We start from the raw sequence: 24,777 nt of genomic DNA, 5'->3' as shown, positions 1-24,777 counted from the left end.
GATAAAGCGGGATATCAAATCCAAACTCTTCTCTTCTTCTTCTTCTTCTTCTTCTTCTTCTTCTTCTTCTTCTTCTTCTTCTTCTTCTATTAATGTTTGATGTTTCATTGTGTTTTTATTTGTGTTGGAATCCGTCTAGAGTGGCTGGGGCAACCCAGCCAGATGGGTGGGGTAGATAAATAAAAAAAAGTTGTTGTTGTTGTTCTGCATTGCACCATTATCTGTTACAAAATGTTTCTCTATTACAATTATTCTATCATTTTTCTTCCACTGCTTTTATCCGAATCCTGCCCACGCTTTCATTTGAGGACAATATTTTTATAAATATTCCATGAAAGGCCTCTGTGCTTCTATAAAATGTTCACCATTTTGATCTCCTAATTTCACTGTCAGCTTTGCCATTTCTGCATAGTCCATTACTGTCAAAAGCCAGTCTTCCTTCGTTGGAATCTTCTCTTCTTTCCATTTCTGGGCATATAATATTCTAGTTGCTGTTGTCACATACAGAACTAATTTGGTCATCTTCTTTGGAGCCTTCTGTCCCTATTATGGATATACAGTGGTACCTCTGGATATGAATGGGATCTGTTCCGGAGCCCCATTCACATCCTGAAGTAAACGTAAGACGCGACTGCACGTCTGCGCGTGCGCAGATCGCGTTTCACCGCCTCCGCGCATGACGTCATTTTGAGCATCTGCGCATGTGCAAGCAGCGAAACCTGGAAGTAACGCGCTCTGTTACTTCTGGGTCGCCATGGAGCACAACCCAAAAATATCCATTCTGAAGCTACTTCAACCCAAGTTATGACTGTAATGAAAGCTTCTGGTCTTTTGGAAGTAGCCCATTTAAATATTTCCATTTCATTTCATTACATATCATTTCCCAAAAGCCTTTAGCTTTTTTACATGGCCACCACATATGGAAGAATGACCCAGCTATCTGCTTACTTGACACATTTTTAGACATCTTGGGCAGTTTATTTGTCGTATGATTGGTGAGTTTAGAATGAGGGGGGCAGCATTTACTCCAGGCTAAAAACTAACTCAGGGCATATAACTTCCCTAGCACCTGTGGGACAGGGTAATTTAAGTCTTTTTTTATGTATGCCACAACAGCAGCAAGAATACTTATCGCAAAGTATTGGAAGACACAAGATTTACCCACTCTGGAAGAATGGCAGGTGAAGGTGATGGACTATATGGAATTGGCAAAAATGACCGGCAGAATCCGAGACCAGGGAGAAGAGACGGTGGAGGAAGATTGGAAGAAATTTAAAGACTATTTACAGAAATATTATAAAATTAATGAATGTTAGAATGATGTTGGATTGAGGTTAAAGGGTTATTAGTAATAATGTGGTGAAGGAATATGGAAGAATGGAAGGTTAAAAAGATCAAAAACTAAAGGTATAATATACTAAGATAAAGATAAGGATAAGATAGAGGGAAGGGACTTGCTGACTAAATAATTGAACTGGAATACAGAGAGGGGAGGTGTGGGGAAGTCCGGGAAACAAGCAAATGTAAGCAATACTATGAAAATTGAATTGTTTTTACTTGTTTTTATTTTCGTATTTTTCTTTTTCTTCTTTTATGTGAAAAACCTTAATAAAAAATATTATAAAAAAAAGTCTGAAGATCCTATACACCTGGCAAGTCTAAGATGCTCTAGTTGTGCATTGCATCCAGTTGCAATGGTGATGCAATACCCCACATCTATTTCCCCACCACCACCATTGTTGCTGCAACAGCTGTCACCATATTGGTCCCTCCACAGGGAACCAAGACTAGTTCAGTGCATCTCTAGCAGAAAGCACACATACACAGTTTCCTTGTACCTAAACTTCAGATGCTGGCAGTAGGTTAACTAATTGACTCTAAACTGCACTTCGTTAGCACATATGAAGTGTCCGCAAGATGCCATCAGCCAACAATCCACCCGTCAGCCGCAAGTTTATCCTGCTTCCTTGCTGCAGTTATTTCTGCAACCAAATTAGCTCAGGTAGGCACATAGCATAGCTCTCTCCTCAAGTCAGTGTCCCAGTTCCTGCTGGCGCTGCCGGCAGCTCAGTACCCCCGGCTGAGCTCTTGCTTACTTGTGCCAACCTTATTTAATCTTCCTTTTTATTTTGATGGTATCCGGTAGTCTTGAGAGGCAATGGAGTGCACCTTGGGGGGTGAAGCGAAACCATTGGAGAGTCACAGCGCCTGCAGAGACCGTGAACTCAAAACTGTTGCCTCCTGTGTTAGTTTTGCTGCGTTAACAGCAGTGAAGTGACTTCTCCAGTGCAAGCCCAGGCAGTGAGTCTGAAGGTCCTGGGCTGCCCAGACCTTCCCTCTCAGCCGCATTGATGTGGTCCAAAGGAAGCCCAGCAAGACATTTGGCCCCAGCTTGGCTGCAGGAGTTGCTGGAAAGAGGCGTACAGGACATGCATCTGTCTTCGGGATTCCGCTCCACTCCAGATTTGCGTCACGGTTATTTTTATAACCACAAACACCAAGGAACACAGGAAGTTGCCTTATACTATCTCAGACAATGGTCTTCTGCATGGGACCAGAGCATGTGTTGGACCACTAAGCTACGGATTCTTCAATATAATTTAAAGTACCGCATTTTTTGCTCTATAAGACTCACTTTTTCCCTCCTAAAAAGTAAGGGGAAATGTGTGTGTGTCTTATGGAGCGAATGCAGGATGCACAGCTATCCCAGAAGCCAGAACAGCAAGAGGGATCGCTGCTCTCACTGCACAGCGATCCCTCTTGCTGTTCTGGCTTCTGAGATTCAGAATTTTTTTTTTCTTGTTTTCCTCCTCCAAAAACTAGGTGCGTCTTGTGGTCTGGTGCGTCTTACAGAGCGAAAAATACAGTACATCATTTTAATTATTTTAACAACACCATTCCTAAGCTTCTGAAAATACTTCTCCCAGCTCCAAGTCCCTCTTTTTGAGGGTATCCTCCCCGCAGAGCCCAACACGGAGTAAAATAATTAGTGTGCTGTGTCCTCAGTTTGCTCCGCTGACTTGGGTGGTGACATCACTTCTTGCAATTTCCATTTCTCCCTCCTTCCAGCTCAGCACCACCTGGATGGGGCTGAAAGCAAGACTGAGCATCAGCTGCTGCTGACATCTCAGTGTTAAACTACAGAGTGTAAGGATAACTATTTATTATCCTGGCTCTCATTCTTCCATGTTATTACGAAGTGTCCTCTTGCCTTTTACCGTGGGGAACAAGAGCTCTTCCCTTGCTGTTAAATACAGATCTTTCCAGATTGGGGGTATGTGTTTTGGATAGCAGAGCTCAGGGTCTCTTATCTAGGGAGTTCTCTAAAATGGCATTCAGCGCAGCCCAAGAGCCATCTGCTGTCATGAGTCACACACACATTACACTCGCATCTCCTCTATTCTTATCATAATGAACTTGAATAACCTTGGGCTGCGCTTCAGCTGGTGATCACGAAATGCACCAATTTACCTCTCTCCCAGCATTTAAGAGGGATAGTTCCCTTTCCTCTTCTGGATTCTCTGCTGAAAGTCCGAAGAAACAGCACCCCCACCGCAAAAGGAGGGAGGACTATCGTGGATGTCATAATTCCAGACAAGGCTTGAAAGACAGCTGGGAAGTGTTTATGGCTGCCACAGACCAGCTGCTTCCTGATGGTCACAATACAGGTGTGCATTTCTTCGGAGGGAATTGGAGATTTCCTGTTCTCAGTGGTTGCCATCCTTTTACCAAGGGGCGGGGTTGGTTTTGCCATGAAGAAAATCAAATTGCTGCATGTCAGGCAAATTCTGGCTGCAGTTCTGCGTAGCTTTTGCAAGCTATTTCTGAAAAACCAAGGTGTGTTTTGTGTGTTGACAGGAAAGAGGGACAGAGGCCAGCATTACCTCACACTGACTTGAACACTGCAGATTGGTTACTTCTTCACAGGGAATCCTGGTTACTATAGCTCTGAGAGTTAGCAATATGTATGTAACACAATATTCTGGGCATCTAATGTAGTGTTGTTTTGCCCTGGAGCAGGAGAGGGAAACACTAACCCACCTTGGTAAGATTCAAATGTATTAATCAGGACACTGCATTCTTCCACAATTCTGTCCTCTATGGACCTTTTCTCCATGCCATAGTCCCGTAATGTGCTTAGCGTAAACCTCCACATCACTTTCCAGGTTTCACCATGTGAGAAAAGAACACTTGAAGAGCAGAAATCAAATTTCAAGTTATCATGGCCACAATAATATGTTTGGGCTTATCACACCCTTCTTCTGTGGAACTGAGGATGCCTCTCAGCTGGTCCCTCATCTGGTCTCTGATAGGACACACATTCTCCTGAACTTCAGCAATATCCCTATGGGTTGTACCCTCAGAACACGATTGGAGAGGGGGTTCTCCAGTTTACGGTCCTTCAGTTGTAATGGTACATTGTCTTATGACCAGATTCTCCTATTCCCTCAACACTACTCTTGTGCTGGCAGTGACAAAGACATCTGACATTATCCATCCAATGGCTGCAGCTACACTGGTCGATTGACAGGCTGTCCTCCAAGCTATAATTGAAACTAACAATCAGTTCTATGAACCTTTTGGCACAGATTCTATATTGCTATGATAACTAAATTTCACAAACAGTGAGAGGGCATCTGAGGAAGGAGGGAAGGGAAGAACGATGGAGTCAGTGTTGCCTGAATCAGCCCTGATGGCACACTGGTTGAAAACTCCTGGCCTGCTCCAGACTCTCAAAGATCTGCCAGTTCCCTTCGACACCACCGAGACCTTTATCTTCTGCCTCTGCCGCAGGACCACTAACGGTGGTCCTGAAATCTGCAACTTGCTTTTTGTTCAAGGTAATGAGCTTGCCTGACCTTCTCATCTGTTCCGGAATTGTGGGCCTACTAACCTCTACCTAACCTTGCTGGTGGGACACCCTCATGGATAAGGACAGCTATATAGCAGGCCCATCAGACCTCAAAGTGAAGACAGAATGAATACGTTTGATTTGGCCGATAATATTTTCAATCTCAATATAAACGAGACCTTGGCATCTCCACATGCTGCATTGCTAGGTTCAAAGATATCAAAGTGGGGGGTGCGGAAGCAACATAAAATGTTTACTTGCTATCTTTTGCATACCAGGCTGTTAAAATGCACAGGAGCATGGCAGTATCCTGCTTTTGGCAGTGTTTTCCAGAGCATGGTTGGATTTGGATATTAGCAATATCTTCTTTGCACCCACCCACACTCCACAGCTGCAGAGAGCAAGAATCGGGTATCTCTATTCCTGCATGGTGTGCTCTGCTCATGACAGATCTAATTCCGAGTAATGGATACAGTGAAACCGTTCAGTGTTGACCAGTGTTTTAGGTAACACAAAAAGCAGTGTAGGAGTACAGTTCATCTCATTTCTTCCCTCATTCATTAATGGAAAACAGAGCTGTCAATCAAGCTGCTTTAGCAAGACAATGCCTTTTTTGTATTTTCACAAGTTACCTCCTGCAATGTTTGATTTTTAGCGGTCAATCTGTGCTGCGCAGATGCACAGCATCACTTCGGACAACTCAGTAGTGGAATCAAGACTCCGAGGATGTTTTAAAAGTTGATGACTGCACTCCACGAGCTTTACACAAAGAAGCATTGCCTTGAAAGGGCAGCAGTTTAACTAGCACATTTTAATTAATATATAATACAACCACAGATGTTACTAGGTCACCTAAAACCTGTAAAGCTTCTGGGAAAAGGTGGAGAGCGTTTTATATGGTCAAATAAAGGATGGCAATATTGCCTTGCCTGAAATTAAGGCTGATTGGGTATCCATACTGTAATTCTTAGTTCTTCCGTACATAAAAGCAAGAAAATAATCAATAGCCTCTGGAGAGTTACATGAATGCAGAAGGAGACCTCCTTTAGAAAACAAGGCTGAAATCATAGGCTTACTTGCTCGGGGGCAAGTCCCACTAAATTTATTGGGAATTGTTTCAGAATGCCAGCATGATTCCCTATCAAGAGTTAAAGTCCCTTGGGCTATGGATATGCAGTATGTCATCATGTTTAGAAAGCTGCTATGAAGTGTGAAGATCCATGGCACTGATAGGAAGACTTCCTGTTCCCTAGCTGAGCTGATACAACTAATCCCAAGTGAGATCATGAGATACAGAAACCAAAGATGTTTGAATTTTAAACCCTTCTCTCTAGTTCCTGAGATTTGTGGACAGATCACTACGACTGAGAGCCAGTGTGGTGTAGTGGTTAAGAGCAGTGGACTCGTAATCTGGGGGACTGGGTTCGCTTCCCCGCTCCTCCACCTGCAGCTGCTGGGTGACCTTGGGCCAGTCACACTTCCTTGAAGTCTCTCAGCCCCACTCACCTCACAGAGTGTTTGTTGTGGGGGAGGAGGGGAAAGGAGATTGTTAGCTGCTTTGAGACTCAAAGGGTAGTGATAAAGCGGGATATCAAATCCAAACTCTTCTTCTACAGTGGAACCTTGGTTTTTGAACATAATCCATTCTGGAAGACTGTTCAGCTTCCAAAATGTTAGAAAACCAAAGATCAATGGGCTGGCTGCAAAGTCAATGGGGGGAAACTCCCTGGAAGCCGTTTGACTTCCAAAAAACGTTAGAAAATGGAAGCAATTACTTCGGAATTTGGGTTCCAAATTGTTCGGCTTCTGAGACGCTCAAAAATTGAGGTTCCATCGTACTGAAGTCAAGAGTCATCTGAAACAAAGGGTGGAAACACAAATCTGTTTGCAACATTTTGGAGTCTCAAAAGATCAGGATCTTGGAGCTGAAATGTGTACGTTCTGTGAACTGCACACTGATCTCACGGGGAGGGGGGATTGTACATCACCTCTCCGAGAGAGCTGGGTCTCTCAGACTCACAAGAGGATTATCCACTAGGCTACAGTACACTTTCAGTATCGCCATACCTAAAATGCTTTTATTACATTGGGCCGTCTCTTCAAGGTTGATAGCACTGAAAGCCTCACTCACTGTTGATCTGGTTCTCACCCCTGTGAAACTGGATATATCTGTGTAGGAAGAGGGCAGGGCAAGAATGAACCCAGGGACAGAGAATCAACAGAGAACGAATTCTGTTCTTACATGTTCAGAGAGAGAGGATAACTTGAGAATTCTGGAATTACCACTAGAAATGGGATTTTTTTTTTTAAAGCAGTAAACCATATCAAAATAGCATTTTGCATTTAACAACCTATAGTGAAGTTACAGTAATTTAAAAACATTTGGGTTGGATGTAGTTTCTTTCCTGATACAAAATGCCAAGACTGGAGGGGGGAAAAAAGTTAGGATTAACACCATACATTGACACCATACATGCACACACAGAGCTGATTTTACTGGCACTGCATAAGACTGCAGCCTAGTATCAAGTTAAAGGTAAAGGTAAAGGGACCCCTGACTGTTAGGTCCAGTCGCGGATGACTCTGGGGTTGCTTTATTGGCCAAGGGAGCCGGCGTTTGTTCGCAGACAGCTTCTGTGTCATGTGGCCAGCATGACTAAGCCGCTTCTGGCGAACCAGAGCAGCACACGGAAACACCGTTTACCTTCCCGCTGGAGCGGTACCTATTTATCTACTTGCACTTTGATGTGCTTTCGAACTGCTACGTGGGCAGGAGCAGGGACCGAGCAATGGGAGCTCACCCCGTCGCGGGGATTCGAACCACCGACCTTCTGATCGGCAAGCCTTAGGCTCTGTGGTTTAGACCAGTGTTTTTCAACCACTGTTCCGCGGCACACTAGAGATGTTGCCTGGTGTGCCGTGGGAAAAATAGAAAAATTCGAAAGATTTAAAAAAAATATTAACATTTTTGCCCACTAGGCGGGCGCCGGACTGTGTCCTGGGTATGGGGTGGGGTTTTGACCCCACCCTCGGCCAGCAGGGGCGCCGATTGGCGCTCCTCAGGGGGACACCCTCCACTTTTCTGATGTCCGGGCTGTGATTGGTCCAGACTCCAGCCTGGACCTATCACAGTAGGACATCATCTTCCGACTTCCTTCCCGCCCGAGCACAGTGTACGCAGCAGCGGAGAGAAGACATCGCGACTCGAGTCACCAGGAGGACCAGAGAAGTTGTCATTTTATTTCTCTTCAGTCTCCACTGGATGCCTTGACTGGGTTAGGGACCCTTATAGCTCAGCATCAGTTGGTGGAAAGGACATGACTTTACAGGAGCAGGAGGAACTAACTGAACTGAGACAAAATCGTGGTTTCAAGCTAAGATTTGCTGATCTACCTTTGGACAGTTTTTGGTTGGATACTGCCAAGGAGTTCCCCCTTCTGGCAAACAAAGCTATTTTGACATTGCTCCCATTTTCCACGACATATCTGTGTGAGATGAGCTTTTCAAGCATGATTGCTATAAAAACTAAGTACAGAGAGAGACTGAGAGCTGTTGACGAAGAGCTACATGTGTGTCTTTCTTCGATTCCAGCCAGAATATCAGCTTTGTGTTCAGCCAAACAGGCCCAGGTTGCGCACTGAATAAAGTATTTTATAATTTTTCATATTTCTGTTTACTTACTATTTCATAATAAAGTAATTATAAAATACTTTCTTTGTGTTTATTTGATTCCTATTCAAGAGAATTACCGTATTTTTTGCTCTATAAGACGCACCAGACCACAAGATGCACCTAGTTTCTGGAGGAGGAAAACAGGAAAAAAAATATTCTAAATCTCAGAAGCCAGAACAGCAAGAGGGATCGCTGCGCAGTGAAAGCAGCAATCCCTTTTGCTGTTCTGGCTTCTGGGATAGCTGCACAGCCTGCATTCGCTCCATAAGACGCACACACATTTCCCCTTACCTTTTAGAAGGGAAAAAGTGAGTCTTATAGAGCAAAAATACGGTACTTTACATATAGTCAATATAGGCACAGAGTTAAATTTTTTAACATTTTCTAATGGTAGTGTGCCTCATGATTTTTTTCATGAAACAAGTGTGCCTTTGCCCAAAAAAGGTTGAAAAACACTGGTTTAGACCACAGCGCTACCCTATAAAACTATAAAACTTCTCCCTATAAAACTTCAAGTTAGGGGGGCACTATGTTGTCACCACTTCCCAACGCACTTACAATGGAGATCAATGTCTCCTCCTTCCTCATGGAAGAACTGCAGGCACAAATATTGTCCTGCTTATGTCGAGGAAGTGCAGGGAAGAGCAGCTTTGAATTTAGGACCAGTTTGTGGAACTGAATTTCTCCACCTGAGATCAGTGAAGGAAAAAGTAGCATGAGCTACTGTCAGGGAACTGCCATCAGAGCTGGAGGCGGAGAGAAGGCTCCAGAGGGATGCCGGAGAGGGTCCCAGCAGGGAGAGAGGCAGCCCATCCGCTGGGGAAGGAAATCAGCGTAACACCAGTGGAGAAGGGGGGCAGATGGGGGAATCGGAGAGGTGGCTCCAGGACTCCTCGCCGGAGACCAGCAGAGAGAGTACGGATACTCCGCTGCCCACACCCTCCCTGCGCAGAAGACTTCCCGCGCAGGGAGAGTAGGAGAAGACTGGGCGTCAAACAGCTTTTATGCTGGAAAAGGTTCAAGAAACGCCCACTGACGGATTCTGCCAGCGACTGAGGCAGCCACGAAACTTGAGGCTGTCCAGACAGAAAGGGTTCAATCAAGTAACCTAGCCAGGAGTGGCGGCAACTTACGCACGAGCAACCCCTAGAACCATTACAGCTACAATATCCATGACTGCACTTTCTAGATCAGCTGCTATCATGGGGAAAGGACATGACAACGCTTTCCCAGTTCACGCTACAATTTCCTTGTGCTAAGAGATTATTGCTCAGAAAATGTATTTGGGTGCACGTTTAGTATTCTGGAATGCAGCACAAAGATACACCTTGGTTCTCATCTTTCAGATAGCCAAACCATTCGGTTAAAGACTTGCAAAGCATGTCACACAGCTTTTCTTTTGATATGATGTATTTATATTTACATGGTACATTTTTAAAGCAATAGCTACAATGATCATACATATTAGAAACAATAAAAAAAGAAGTTAAGAACTAAAATATACATCATACACTTGTATATATATTCTTTACACAGAGGTAAAAAGGCTTATAAAAATCAATACAACAGAGTTTTAAACTTTTAGTATACAGATACATAATAGAAGGTTTGCTTCAGGCACTTAAATTTGTTAATGTGAGCAAGAGCTTGGGGGGGGGGGGAAATGTTCCGAACTGGGGGGGAAGGAAACAGCTTTTGGTTAATGGATTGTTACCACAGATACAAAAATAAAATCTGAATAATTTCTCAGATGATTAATGTCAGTACTGAAAAACCAACAGAGGAAAAACTCTACACGCTGTTCAGCTGCAGTGTGGAGATCAATGGGAAATATTTACAGGGGGGAAACCCCCCCCTCCCAGCCTCCCATTTCTACCCTTGTGCCAATTTCGCTGCGCCAACGAAAACAAAAACACCCCCCAACAACTCACATGGAGGGGGAGAGAGGGAGAGGGAGAACAAACATGGAACGACTGAATCAGGATTAAAACAAAACCAGAGAAAAGAGGGAATTTACAGAAGAGGACATACATCGAGGCTTGGAGCATGTCTGCTTTAGCAAAATAAATAGGGGCACTTGAACTGAGAGGCTAGACAACCTGTAAGATCTCTTCTGTAGTGTTGTGCTTTTGTTGGGGGGGGGGGGAGACCTTACAGAAATTCAGAATAGCGGAACAACTTGCAAAACCAAAATACTGTCCCCATCACTTTGTTATTATTTTATTTTGAGGCTGGCATGATGTTTGCTAGTCACCATTTACAGCGATTTGTCATTTGCTATTAGGCACAAAATATTCATTCTTTCCACGAGTTTACAAAATAAAATAATAAAAAAATGAAAATGAAAAACTTCCCTTGCCGTTTACATTTACAAACGTAAAACCTAACCAATGCAAAAACATTGAAGCCTACATTATATATGTTACAGACGAATCCCAAATCTTGAATACCAAAATATGAACTAGAGAGATCACACAGCCAATCTACACATTATATAGAATTCTAGACTGTATCACTGCAGGTTGCAGATTTTATTTATTTTTTACCTGCTTAATAGACTAGCACATCAGAAAAATATGCATGCTTAATCTCTCCGGTCTGCTAGCTTGTTACAAACAACGAGTCTTTTGTTGTTGTTGTTTTTTAATAGGGGGGAAATTAAATGTGACTCCCTAACTTTAGTGGTACAGTCCAGAATTCTTCTGCCTTGATTCTATATAATGATGATGTCTGGGGCCATCTTTCCATTACCTTTGAGAAATGGAAGTTACTGCAATATGCTCTTTTCTGTGTGGAAAGGTAATGTGGGAAGTCCCAAACCGCCTGGGAAGAGCCCATGCTGCAGCTCCTCCCAAAAACAAGGGTAATTATTGGCATGGGGAGGAGCTCCACCACAAATTCCCACCCCCACCCCACCCCACCGCCCTGGGAGCTTATGGCTGTGCCTTTGTGTTGAGTGGGAAAAGGCCTGTGCTCCAGTCGCTTCTATGCTGCAAAGGCAAGAAGGATCCCACAGAAGTCCCTAGGAATGTTCAAGTTTCAACACAGACCCCCACCGCCACACCCCAAAGGTCTCCCCGCTTGGTTTCTGAAACTGCTCCCCTGAGTTTCACAACAGTGGCTTGTCTGGTGAAAAGAGGGTAGGGTAGAGGGTCTGTTTTTGCAAATAATTGCTTTGCCAAATGGCCCTGGATTTTCTGGGTTGGCCCAATGGGTGCCGCCATGTGCCCAGGAGTTTAAAAACGAAACAGAAAAGCTCGTAATCAAATCATTAGGTCAGTGGCTGAGTGTAAGCAGACCTCCTCAAGCTTCAGGTTTCAACCGTAACATATGCCACACACACCCATTGCGTATGTGACAAAAAGCTGTGGTGACTCCTTGTGGCCCGTTTTCACAAGGAGAGTGGCAAGCATGTCGCTATTTGCATCTATTTGGCAATAAAATAAAACAAAACTCAGTTCCTCTTCCTTTAAGACTCATGTCAATGTGCAAGAAGGGGGGGCGGGGGGGCAAGGGCAAGCAACTCACCGGCACTTGGCTGCGGAAAAAAGATTATGGCAGAAACAGCAGCGCCAGTTCTCACAAGCCGGTGCCTATAGCTGCCTCGGATTACTCAGATTGTACTATGCTATATTATAGCTAAACTGCTCTACATTATTCCTTTGAATAAAAAAAATGGCCATTCCATGTCATATATTAGAAAAATATTATTATTTCCCCAGATAATTACAAGCCTTGTACACAAGACATGGCTTTGAAGAAGAAAATCAAACCCACACAAAGTCAAAAGCATCGGGTCACCCTACTGTACGCATTTCACAACCAAGAAAGAAGCAGCCTGTTATAAGGTACAGATCCTGCAAAGCACACACGTTTTATGCACCACCAAGTACTACGGAAATCAACTGCCTTTCCGTGTTGGGGCACCCACGGATTTCCGCAGGGCCTGCCTCTAACTTAGGGCAGGGCTGGGGGGGAATGCTTCAATGCTCCTAGTGTTTGGTTTGAAGGCACCAAGGTGACCAGGTGCCTGGGACTGACCCAGCTCTGGCCTAAGGGATGTCTGCCCTGGGTTCTCTGCAGATCCCAAATATGCTGGTTCAGTGCATTTGGAAGCAGAAAGAGGCACGACCCTCTGTTGACCCCAGGCGGATCCTGTAGTCTGCACAGCAGACAGAACTGGGGGGTCAGATCAGGACATACCATGGAAAACCCTGGTAACAACACAGCACATCTTTCCCCCTCGGTACTTTCTGCTTCCTATCTGCGCATTAAATCCACCAGGAATTATCCGTGCCCACACTGCAAGCGCACCTACTTTGCAGATCCAAAGGCTTGGGGGATGGAAGAGACTTGCTGCCCAGGTGGGGGGGGGGGGAATCCTTTATCGGTCAATTTCACCAATGAACTTGGGGGGGGGGGAGTGGAAGAAAGAGACCCTGCAATGCGCAGCAACGTTAAAGCTTTCTTGAAACTGACACACACACACATTTCTCTACAGCTAGCTTAGAGAATCCCAGTGAAACTGATTAGCTCAGAAAGTTTTACTAGGCTTCTCCGGACTGGTGGGGGTGATGTTTGCCAATTTCACTCCCCCCCCCTTCAGATTCCTGTAGGCCTTCTGAGGAAAACTGAATAATGAAAAAGAGAAGCCATGCCCTTACCTGCGCCCAGGTGATTGTCAAATGCTGTGATGATAGGATGCCTGTGGTGGCGCTGGATCCACACCCACACCTGACAGTCTCAGATGCAGGCAGTGGTGTTTTCCCCTCTGTGGTCCCAGGAGAAGTTTCAAAACACCCTCGCCTGGCCCAAAAGGCCTCCAAGGAAGAGAGGCAGGCAAAGCACATATGAAAACACTTCGCACAGACCAGCTCTTGCTGGCTGGGGAGGCTCCCCTGTATTCCCAGGTTGGTTTGGAAACGCTGGAAAAACACAGAGCCCCACATCCATTCCCCAAATGCTCCTGGATTCTGGAGAGAGCAGAATTGTCACCCATCCTTAGTACACAAGACTGTAGACATGGTTAAAATAAAAATAAAAGACAACTATGTTCCCTCATATGTTTCAAGTTACGGCACAAGCACGTGAGTGTACCTGCTAATTTAGTAACTTGTGAAATTCCCCCTTTGTTTCAAATAGAAACACTGTAGGATAGAGGAGTATTTCCACTGTGAAGAATATCAACACTAAAGCTATAATTTCCAATGTTATCTGGAGGAGAAAGACTAAAGTGGTGGTGTGGGGGGAGGGGAGAAGAGAGAAGACACTTAAGGGTTTCCCTTTCAGGTGTAAAATTGGTCTGAAACACAAGTTCTCAGATTCACAAATGTTATACAGGTGATACTAAGGCTCATTTCCCACATTTTGCTTGAATACTTGGTGAGCAGAGAAATCATTCAAAGCAACTGTCAAAAGAACTGATGGACTCAAAATTCTCACAATAAAGATTGTCAGCGATACTGTGTCATGGTACACATTTGTTATTAGCACAATTTCTATACACACACACACATTCTCTCTCTCACACACACTTACTGGCTGCAAGTTGAACACAATTTAAAGTGGGATTTCATTATACCTTATTTCCACATGTGTCAATAGGTTGCTAAATACAGATACAGCCGTAATAAGTTCTGAAAGTCCACCACACTCAACCATTCAACTGAGGGGAAGGGAAGAGGGGCGGTATAAACATGTACAAGACATTCTTGCTTGATTACAGATCAATAATACAAAAGTCTTTTATGCTGCACATCAGTCTGTTACAACTCAGTGAGCAATCAATGCATAGCAGCCGAGTGGGAAGGGGAGAGAAAGAAAGGGGGAAGAGGAGGAGGGATGAGCCCACTGGTTTCCGAACTCTTGTCAGTCTCCTTGGGCCGTGTGACGACGTACGTAAAAACTGAGAACGCTCTGGACCAAGATGCTCCTTAGCTAAAAGGGGAAAGCTTCGAGTGTTGTCATCCAGCTGCTTTGTGCTTCCCACCGCAACACCTGCACATGACCCCACAGTGATAGCAAGCCCGAAGGGGCAGGTAACAGCACATACAGGGGGCAAGGAAAGACAAGGCGATAAGGGCCAACCACCGGAGGCAAAACTTGTCATCACTGGTGTCGCAAGAGCAAGGGTCTGTATAGTCCCCTTCTGGGTCAGACATACAGTGATAGAGCATGCTGTCCGCACACCACATACAGCTGACTTGGCGGATGCAGCTCTTTATTCTGTCCGGAGCATCCTGGCACTGACCCCGCCTGTTCTCCTCGTGGTTGAACATGTCCCTGCAGTAGACGCACCTCGACCTCTCCCCGTCCTCCTTTCGCCGCCGCGATTTGCACCTGGCGGGCTGAGTCTTAACCACAGCGCCCTTGATGTCTTCGCACAGATCGAAGTCAGAGTTGCCCACGTACGGGTAATTGTAATCGTCTTTGGAGGCCTCGGTTTTGGCAAATCGCACATACGAGTCCCCATCGTCCGGATCAATGTACTTCTCCCGCATGGGGGTGTGGCGGTAGTCCTCATAACCCGTCACCCAGATCTTTTCCCGTGGGTTAATCCGAACAATCTCCTCGTCATCGTCCGGGAAGCTGACGTGCCGATAGGATCGTGGGAGGGACTGTTGGAGAACAAAAAGAACATCTCAAAAGCTGGCAACGCTCATGACACGCACAAGAAGTTTAGAATAACAACAGGATACAAGCAAGGTGGACTTCGTTTTAAATTTCTCACTGCTCCAAACACCAAAAGGTATTTGAAGTGGATGAGGAGCGCTTTCATTCATTTCAAATGCCAGAAACAGTAATTCTAATAATCCCATTATCCATGTTATTGTGGTACATATAGCTGGAAGTGGATCAAAAGCATTTCACAGATATAACCTGCACGATATCCCAACTGTACTCAGTGAGGAACAGCAAAATGACCCAGGCGACCAGCAATGGCTGCAGTAGTTGGAGAAAGGGCCACTGCAACTGAAATTTTTGCCTGCTGTTGTCAGCTGTAAGTCTCTCTCTCTCTCTCTGATTTTTATTGGTTTTGCATATAATCACATTACGTAACATCGTACCCTCTTATTTATCTCTTCGGATCAACTGAGCGTTACGACTTCCCTCTCTCCCGTCTGATGGTTTACAAAATTAAACTTTGCATTTCGCTTTGTTTCCTATCCTTGTTATACCATTACCTAAAATATTATATTACCTAGCCTGAATAGGTAGCAATTTCATCTTACAGATCTTCAGATAACCCTGCTGATGATGTTAATTGCTTACAGTTGTCTTTCAAATATACCTTATTTTTCGCTCTATAACACGCATCTGACCATAACACGCACATAGTTTTTAGAGGAGGAAAACAAGGGGGGAAAAATCTGAATGAAACGGTGGATGTATCATTTTTGTGCTTCATGCTGTGGCCACAGACATGTGATCTGACGGTGAGTTTGGGGTAGCCCAATGCAAAAATCCTAAGAATCCATGTGGATCCGTGCTTTGTCACCACGTTTTTGCACCATTGTGGCCCCAGGCAACAGTGGGTGCGTAATTTTTTTGGTGCAGGCTGTAGCCATGGACATGCCATGTTATCTGATGGTGAATTTGGGGTGACCCAATGCAAAAATCCTGATAATCCATGTGGATCTGTGCTTTGTAACCACATTTTTGTACCATTGTGGCCCCAGGCAACAGTGGGTGCGTGATTTTTTTGGTGCAGGCTGTAGCCATGGACATGCTATGTGATCTGATGGTGAATTTGGGGTGACCAAATGCAAAAATCCTGAGGATCCATGTGGATCCGTGCTTTGTCACCACATTTTAAATGGGGAGGGAAGGAAAAACACAGAAGGGACAAGGAGCACGAGAGGGGTGTGCGGAAAAGCAGCTGGCTAAGAATGCAGGGGAGGGGATTAATGGGGGGGGGGGAGGAAAGGAAGGCAAAAGTCCCCCCCCCACCCAAGCCAACTCTCCCCCCCCCTCTCTCTCCCACCTGCATGTTTTTCGGCTGCCTGCGAGTCTCTAGAGCACGGAGAGGAGGAGGTGGTGGGCTGGAGCCTGCGCGCAGTGTGACTAGGAAAGAATTAGAAGGACTCGATCCTTTCCTTAACCCTCTGCTTGCCAGGAGGGCAGGGGATTCCCTGCTCTTTGTTGAGTTTGAGCAAACGCAGCAACAGAAACAGAAGCGGATGGGCAGTAAGACCCTGAGGCAGAATGCAGGAAAGCAGCAGCTTCCGCCTTCCCTCCGCCCGCTCGCCCGATCTTATTTTTGCCTGACTTTTGCCCCTGCGCTCCGGCCAGTCAGCTCCAGGGACCACACATTTGCTCAATAACACGCACAGACATTTCCCCTTACTTTATAGGAGAAAAAAATCTGCGTGTTATAGAGCGAAAATTACGGTAATATAAATTTGTTCCAGTCCTTTTAGAATGCTTCGTCTCGCTGGTTCCAGATTTTCCTGTCAGTTCCGCTAGCTCTGCAAAGTCCATCAGCTTCATCTGCCACTATTCTTTTGTTGGCAACTCCTGCTGTTTCCATCTTTGGGCTAACAAAATTCTTGCCGCAGTTGTTGCATTTAAGAATAATTTTTTATCTTGTCTCGGTATGTCTCTACCCACAATACCCAATAAAAAGGCTTCTGGTTTTCTTAACAAAGGTGTTTTTAAATAGTTTCTTTAACTCATTATATTTCATTTTCCAGAAAACTTTTACCTCTTTAAATATCCACCACATATGGTAAAAAGTACCTTCCTTTTCCTTACATTTCCAACATTCATTTTTTGTTCTATACATTTTGGCTAGTTTAACTGGTGTTAAATACCACCTATACACCATTTTCATAACATTTTCTTTAAGCGTATTGCATGCTGTAAACTTAATACCTGTATATTATGTATATATTTTATATTATGTCCAATATCTTTAGCCAAATGTATCATTACCAATTTTACCTCATCTTTAGTATGCCATTCCAATAATAATTTATACATTTTCAACAATATTTTTGTCTTATCATTCAATTAATCTATCTCAAATCTTGATCTTGTTGTTTCAAAACCATTTTTTTATCCTCTTTAAGCACTTCATTTTTCTGATGATAATGCAACCGATCCCTCAATGATTCTTTTATTTCCTCAAACGTTTTTAATTCCAACTGGTTTCCACACCAGCCAGTGTGGTGTAGTGGTTAAGAGCAGTAGACTCGTAATCTGGTGAACCAGGTTTGCTTCCCTGCTCCTCCACATGCAGCTGCTGGGTGACCTTGGGCTAGTCACACTTCTCTGAAGTCTCTCAGCCCCACTCACCTCACAGAGTGTTTGTTGTGGGGGAGGAAGGGAAAGGAGAATGTTAGCCGCTTTGAGACTCCTTAAAGGGAGTGAAAGGTGGGATATCAAATCCAAACTCTTCTTCTTCTTCTTCTAACTCCATCACTACATCTCTGTAGGTGGCCCATTTTCCTTCCACATTTAATTTTTTAACCACAATTGCTTCCAATGGCAAGAGCCACCATGGAGTTTTACGTTCTAATAGACTTTTATATTTATTGCACACCTCATAAATTGACTTTCTTATGATGTGGCTCAGGAATCCTTTATGTATTTTTACCGTCTCAACCCATAGACACAGTGCCATCCAAATCTGTTGTTATATCCTTCCAGATCTAACAGATCTGTGTAACAGTCTCTGCAGCCAGGCTCATGCTGACGTTTCAATTTATCTCAGAAACAGTCAAGAAGAATTGAATTGGTGGAGCAGCTAGCTTTTACCTGGAAGCCCTCCCCTGAAATGCTAAATCACAGGGATTCACCTCCGTCTTTCTAGGCAACTGGCATATACCAACCTGGCAAGAGAAGTCTTGCACTGCTTCCTGAAGGTCAGCCAAATAGTCCTTGGAAGACTATGGCAAGCAAGCCTTCTTATCAAGAGAACCCCTCCCCAGCTCCAGCTCCCACTAGAAATGCATCCACAGAGAATTATTTGAAGCGTACGGACTCTGGTGTGCCCGTGAGTGGCAGGGGCAAGACGCCAATAGGAAAACACTGAAAACAGGCTTACCTGTTCTAGATGATACTGGTCGGGGTTAAACTGGTCGTGCAAATGTCCCCGGGTGCAAATTCTGTGGTGCTCACAGGATGGAGGAGATGCCAGTGTTCGCAAAGGCTGCTCCCTCTTCTGAGAAGAATTAGAGGAGCTGTCTGTAGCATTCTGTTAGTAACATAAATGGGAAGAGGGAAGGTAAGTAACACAGCTCCATTTCCATAGACAATCTGAGCTACAATCCATATTTCTCCTTAGGCACTGTGGCCGATCCCCCGCCCCCAAAAAATCACACTGCCGCCCTATAAACCTCTTTAGAAACACACATGTTTTTCATGAACAGCAACATGGCTTGAGAAATGTTGGTCTACAATATATATTTAATCTGCTCACAGAAATGAACTTGGGCAGTTTCTTGGGTTTTGCCTCCTCTGTTGGGCACCGTTTTGCTTTACAATAAAAATAAGGTGTCTTGCGGCACTTGAAAGACTTCGGAAGTTATTGTGACATAAGCTTTCATGGGCTGGAGTCCACATCATCAGATGCATGCGACGCAGCAGAGACTAACATGGCTACTCTCGCCCCCCCCCCGAATCTGCCTAGTCCAACACACACACACACACACACACACACACACAGCGCACAAAAAGAGTGGGACAAGTGCATATTTTTAACCGCGTCTTAATCTAAAATACACAGTGGCGTAGCGTGGGTTGTCAGCACCCGGGGCAAGGCAAGTAATTTGCGCCCTCTAACCCGTGGATTTTAGCACTCGAGTCTCTTCCACTAGTGCGAGCATGCCCCCCCCCCCCCCGATGTTGAGCCCGGTGCGGCCGGCCCCCCCCCCCGCTACGCCACTGAAAATACATGTAAGCTGGGGTCTGACCAACACTTATGTGCCTCTTAAAAGTGGAATAGCGTTAAAAATACACACCCTGATTTGATTCTCTGTACTTATTTTGTACTCCTTGGGTAGTCATACTCAACTTCAGCTCTCAGGACTGGCTGGGAAAAATACAGCCACATCCTCATATAGCTATGTGACAAGACATGAAGATGCCACACTGGCAAAACTGAGCTAACCGATCAAGATCAGTTTATTGTCTGCTGCAGCTTATGTGCAAGTGATTTTTTTTTTTTAATCTCCACATAGGTTCCCTTCAGGTAGATTAGCATCTTTGCCTACACCAGAGCAGTGAAATGGAACACCTATCGCATCCCCCTTGCTCCCTTTGACTGGTTACAAGGAGCCCAATATCTATTGAATAGTCTAAAATTTATAAATAAATTTGCTGGCTGTTATCTTCCTTCCCTTCTTCTGAAAAAGGAGAAACTGGAGATCAATAAATGTTATGACACTTTACATAAAGCAAAGACGCATCTTGGAGGAATATTTTGGAAGTTTTAGTTGCATCAGCTGTTGGGTTCTATTTCAGTGGCAGATTCCAGTTAAAGTTAAGAGTAGATGATCATAACTGCAAATAAGTGACCCCATCTGACTTCTTAAAATATCGTTTCTGTCTGCTCTGAGAAGTCTCTGCCTGCAATAACCTTCCTTTCAACTCTTAAGCACAAGCTCATGAATGCGCAGCTGAAGTCGGGAGGAATTTTTAAAAGCTGTAAATAGCAAAAGTATGAATGTAAAGCATGTAGATCTGCATGAAATATTTATCACAAAATTTGCACTCAAATACTTCTATTTTAGACAAATAGAATATCTCACCTGTCATCTTATTCATTCTTGCATATAAATCTGGAGGGATGGACATCTGTCCCTGGAAAGTACCGTATTTTTCGCCCTATAGGACGCACTTTTTCCCCTCCAAAAATGAAGGGGAAATCTGGGTGCGTCCCATGGGGCGAATGCAGGCTTTCGCTGAAGCTTGGAGAGCGAGAGGGGTCGGTGCGCACCGACCCCTCTCGCTCTCCAGGCTTCAGGAACACATCCGCAGCCTAGGCAGCCCTGCGGGAGTTCCCGCAGGGCTGTCTAGGCTGCGAATAGCAGCCTGCTTCCCGGAGCGCCGGGCGCGCTGAAAGCAGAGAGCCCGGCACTTCGGGAACACATCCGCAGCCTAGGCAGTCCTGCGGGAGTTCCCGCAGGGCTCCCTACGCTGCGGATAGCAGCCTGCCGCCCGGCGTGAGCGGCGCCCTGAAGCAGAGCACCCCACATGCCGGACAGACATCCGCAGTGTGGGGAGCCCTGCAGGAGTTCCCCGCAGGGCTCCCCATGCTGCGGATAGCAGCCTGCCGGCCGGTGCGAGATGCGCCCTGAAGCAGAGCGCCCCGCATGCCGGGCAGACATCGGCCAGCCCCATAAGCTCGGGGGACAGCAAGGAGGCGCAGCGCCGCCATCCCGCTGTTCCTCGACCTGGTTCAGTTTCCCCGACCTGCTTTTGGGGGGGAAATAAAGCAAAAAAAATTTTCCTTTATTTCCCCCCCCAAAAAACTAGGTGCATCCTATGGGACGCTGCGTCCTATATGGTATTTTCTTTCCTCTTTCTGCATGGCTGCTCCCTATTTTGCTTCAAAGCCTTTAACCCCCTATTTTGAATTTTATGACCAATTTGCAATTTGCTCCAACAGTTTATAAAACTATGTGTTGTTGTTGTTGTTGCTGCTGTTTAAAGTTCTGATCTTTTATAGTTCTAAATGTCCATAACTATATTTAAGAAGTCAAAACTACGACTTCATGATCCCAACCAGTTAAGAATTACTTGTCCACAGGCCTGCTGCCTTGATTCATCATATTCTGCATCATCAAGAACAACCTCTTCTGGCACTGCTAACCGTCAAGCAAGCTAACAGTGGAAAGATAACAACTCTGTATATGCCAATGAAACAGTTAAGCCTGCCACTTTAAGCAGCCTATGCCCGGGAATCATAGAATCATAGAGTTGGAAGAGACCACAAGGGCCATCGAGTCCAATCCCCTGCCAAGCAGGAAACACCATCAGAGCACTCCTGACATATGGTGGTCAAACCTCTGCTTAAAGACCTCCTAGGATATGCTTAAAGAAGCACCTAGGATATGAAGAATGGACCTACTCAGAGAAGAATCCTGTAAATGAATGGGCGTGACTATTAACTAAGGACCATTAATTCCAATGGGTCCACTCTGACTATACCTTAGTTAGATTCAACCCACTAATCAGGAGAGGCTGATTTTTCCCCTTCCCTCCTTCCTCTATTTTACAACTGTTGCATTTACCCCACTGCTTGGCTCTGGCTGACTAACTGCCTTTTTGTTTCAAATGCAATTAGACGGAACAGAACTTCAGTAAAGAAGACTTTGCACACTTTTAAATCTCCATGCATATTTCCTAAAAATCAGAATAGATCAGAGCTCAGTATCAAATCTGAATAGGTCTTCTGGAAGCTGTAGAACAGAAATTTGGCATTTATCTGCCCTGTGGTCTTATAGCAGTTCCCCTGCCCTTCTGCCTCCATGAAGATACCTGGGTCCAAGTCAGCCCTTGGTTGGAACGGCCTTTCCTCCTCTCCCAGCCTGGTTACCAAAGAGATAGGGAAGTCAGGAACAAACTCAGCGGCCAGCTGCAACTCTCCCTTCCCTCTGAATATTCATAGGAGCCTTGCCAATGTCTTGCATTATAGGCTGCAAGGCAATTCTCTAATCCTTTTCACTTTGTTAACAGGAAGTTGTCAATCATCTTGTTGTCAGGCTGCCAGGGCCGACTTTCTCCAACCATGCCAAGCGTGGCCTGCCCAGGGCATCACCTTGTGGGCAGAATGCAGGAACACACAAACATTTCTCAGGACTCTGTTTGTCACTCTGGGAATCCAACAAGATGCACATTTTTGTTTTCAAAAAGCATGCTTCTCCCCACTGCACTCACCATCCCAGTCAAAATCCTGTGTGAGTCAAACGGGTAAGAATGGCACATAAAAGCACAATACACTGTGCAGAGTTTTGTTTTTATTTTTACCTCTAATAAGAATCCAGCTCTCAGGAATATCCTGGATCAAACTTTTATGGGTGACATATTGTGATGAACATCTGCAACCATATAGCAGCAGAATTTGGATTTGATATCCCGCCTTTCACTCCCTTTAAGGAGTCTCAAAGCGGCTCACATTCTCCTTTCCCTTCCTCCCCCACAACAAACACTCTGTGAGGTGAGTGGGGCTGAGAGACTTCAAAAAGTTTGACTAGCCCAAGGTCACCCAGCAGCTGCATGTGGAGGAGCGGAGACGCGAACCCGGTTCACCAGATTACGAGTCTACTGCTCTTAACCACTACACCACACTGGCTTATATATAGATATATAATATACATCTATTGGAATATATAGACCTATTGGAAGTGTCAAAATCCTTTCCAAGGATTATGTTGTTATGGGTTCAACAGAAGCTGCAGCTAGAAATTGTTTATTGCATATTTACACTAAAAGTTACATTGCTATATAGACCAGGACAATATATCACAAAAAGCTTAAGTTACATAATGGGGTGAAATTACTATGGGCAGGATTCAACTAATGAATCCTGTCAGCTGAAGCCCTATGCAAGGGCTTCTACTACTGCAATGGGGCCTTCTCCCCTTCTCTTCCTGGAAGACCTCAAAACTGGCTTGGTGTGGTAGCTGGGTTTTAAAACCTCTGCAATAATGCATATTGGGATGCGGGTGGCGCTGTGGGCTAAACCACAGAGCCTAGGACTTGCCGATCAGAAGGTCGGCGGTTCGAATCCACGCGACAGGGTGAGCTCCCGTTGCTCGGTCCCAGCTCCTGCCAACCTAGCAGTTCTAAAGCACGTCAAGTGCAAGTAGATAAATAGGTACCGCTCTGGCGGGAAGGTAAACGGCGTTTCCGTGCGCTGCTCTGGTTCGCCAGAAGTGGCTTAGTCATGCTGGCCACATGACCCAGAAGCTGTATGCTGGTTCCCTCGGCCAATAAAGCGAGATGAGCGCTGCAACCCGAGTCGGTCACAACTGGACATAATGGTCAGGGGTCCCTTTACCTTTTAATAATGCATAGGGGAGGAGGGAGGGATTTGGCAAGTCGAAACACTTGCCTTGATGGAATAATCAGCTTAGCGAGGCGTTGAATTCCTCCCTATATATTTCATTTTTAAGAGATTTTTAAACTGCCCTTAAGTAAAGCTATCAAGGCAGAGCAAAATCAGGACTAAATAAACATCAATTAAGGCAACACACTGGATGCATCCAACACTCCTATGAGCTTTGGAACAGGTGGGTCTTGTGCAGCATTGCAATTTCTGCCCCTTGACAAGGAGAGAGAGAGAGAGAGAGAGAGAGAGAGAGAGAGAGAGAGAACAAACACCTTGGGACTCCCTGACACAGCCTCTGCTGCAGCAGAGACAGGTGCAAGGGAGTTCTGGGAACATGACTGTGGTCCCTGGCTCCTGAGCACTTGTTGCACCTACAGGGAATGGATCTTCTACAAGAAGACATGGGTGAAGGGCACAAGAAAGAGCAAGGAAGCCAGAACTGTGCAAGGCACAAGACCTCCAGGGCAGGAAAAAAAAACCCAGCAGCAGCAGTCTGGCTCATCAACAGAACAAGTTAGGAGGTGGGTGAGCTCCCGTTGCTCAGTCCCTGCTCCTGCCAAGCTAGCAATTCGAAAGCATACCAGTGCAAGTAGATAAATAGGTACCGCTCCAGCGGGAACGTAAAGAGCATTTCCGTGCGCTCTAGCACTCATCGTTGTGTTCCGTTGTGCCAGCAGCGGTTTAATCCTACTGGCCACATGACCCATAAAGCTGTCTGTGGACAAATGCCGGCTCCCTCGGCCTGAAGCGAGATGAGCACCGCACCCCAGAGTCGCCTTTGACGGACTTAACCATCCAGGGGTCCTTAACCTTTCTCACTATTTCCAAATTCCACCAAAAAAGAAACCTAAACACGTTCTCGAGGGACGTCGAAGGACAGACCAGCCCAAACAACTTTCTAATCGCTGCATTCAGCAACGATGGCTCTGAAATTTTCTCTTTTTAGGGAAACCCTGATAAGGTTCTAAGGCACCCCTGGAACATCTGGAGGGCTGAGGTTGAGGAAGCCTGGCCTAACCATCCTATCTCAAGCAGATTGGAAAGAAACAAACAACCATCTGCAGAAACCATTTTTAATCCTCCTTTCCACCAGATGGTGTGAAGACATCATCATTATTAGAGGGTCTTGTTTCTCATTCAGATTGTCAATTTTCATAATTTTCAGGGTTCCCCTGTACTCCCTAATCTACATTCT

The 24,777-nt window shown here is 45.2% G+C and overlaps 1 protein-coding gene across 3 annotated transcripts in view; it reads right to left on the bottom strand.

Moving 5' to 3' along the window:
- Positions 1-9,916: 9,916 nt before the first annotated feature.
- SPRED2 (sprouty related EVH1 domain containing 2) overlaps positions 9,917-24,777 on the bottom strand; it is a 94,800-nt gene continuing 79,939 nt past the window's right edge. For all 3 annotated transcript variants that reach the window (XM_083435420.1, XM_083435418.1, XM_083435419.1), the window contains 2 exons: positions 18,573-18,722; positions 9,917-15,141 (listed from right to left, as the gene is read on the bottom strand). In XM_083435420.1, coding sequence (XP_083291546.1) covers positions 14,488-15,141; positions 18,573-18,722 — 804 coding nt within the window. In that variant the 3' untranslated portion in view covers positions 9,917-14,487. The remainder of the gene's footprint in view (positions 15,142-18,572; positions 18,723-24,777) is intronic.

This window comes from Podarcis tiliguerta (genome assembly GCF_965153285.1).
Source record: "Podarcis tiliguerta genome assembly, chromosome: 3".
NCBI classification, from domain to species: Eukaryota; Metazoa; Chordata; class Lepidosauria; order Squamata; family Lacertidae; genus Podarcis; species Podarcis tiliguerta.
Note: the sequence above shows the minus strand (reverse complement) of the source record. Positions and strands in the feature narration are given on the sequence as shown.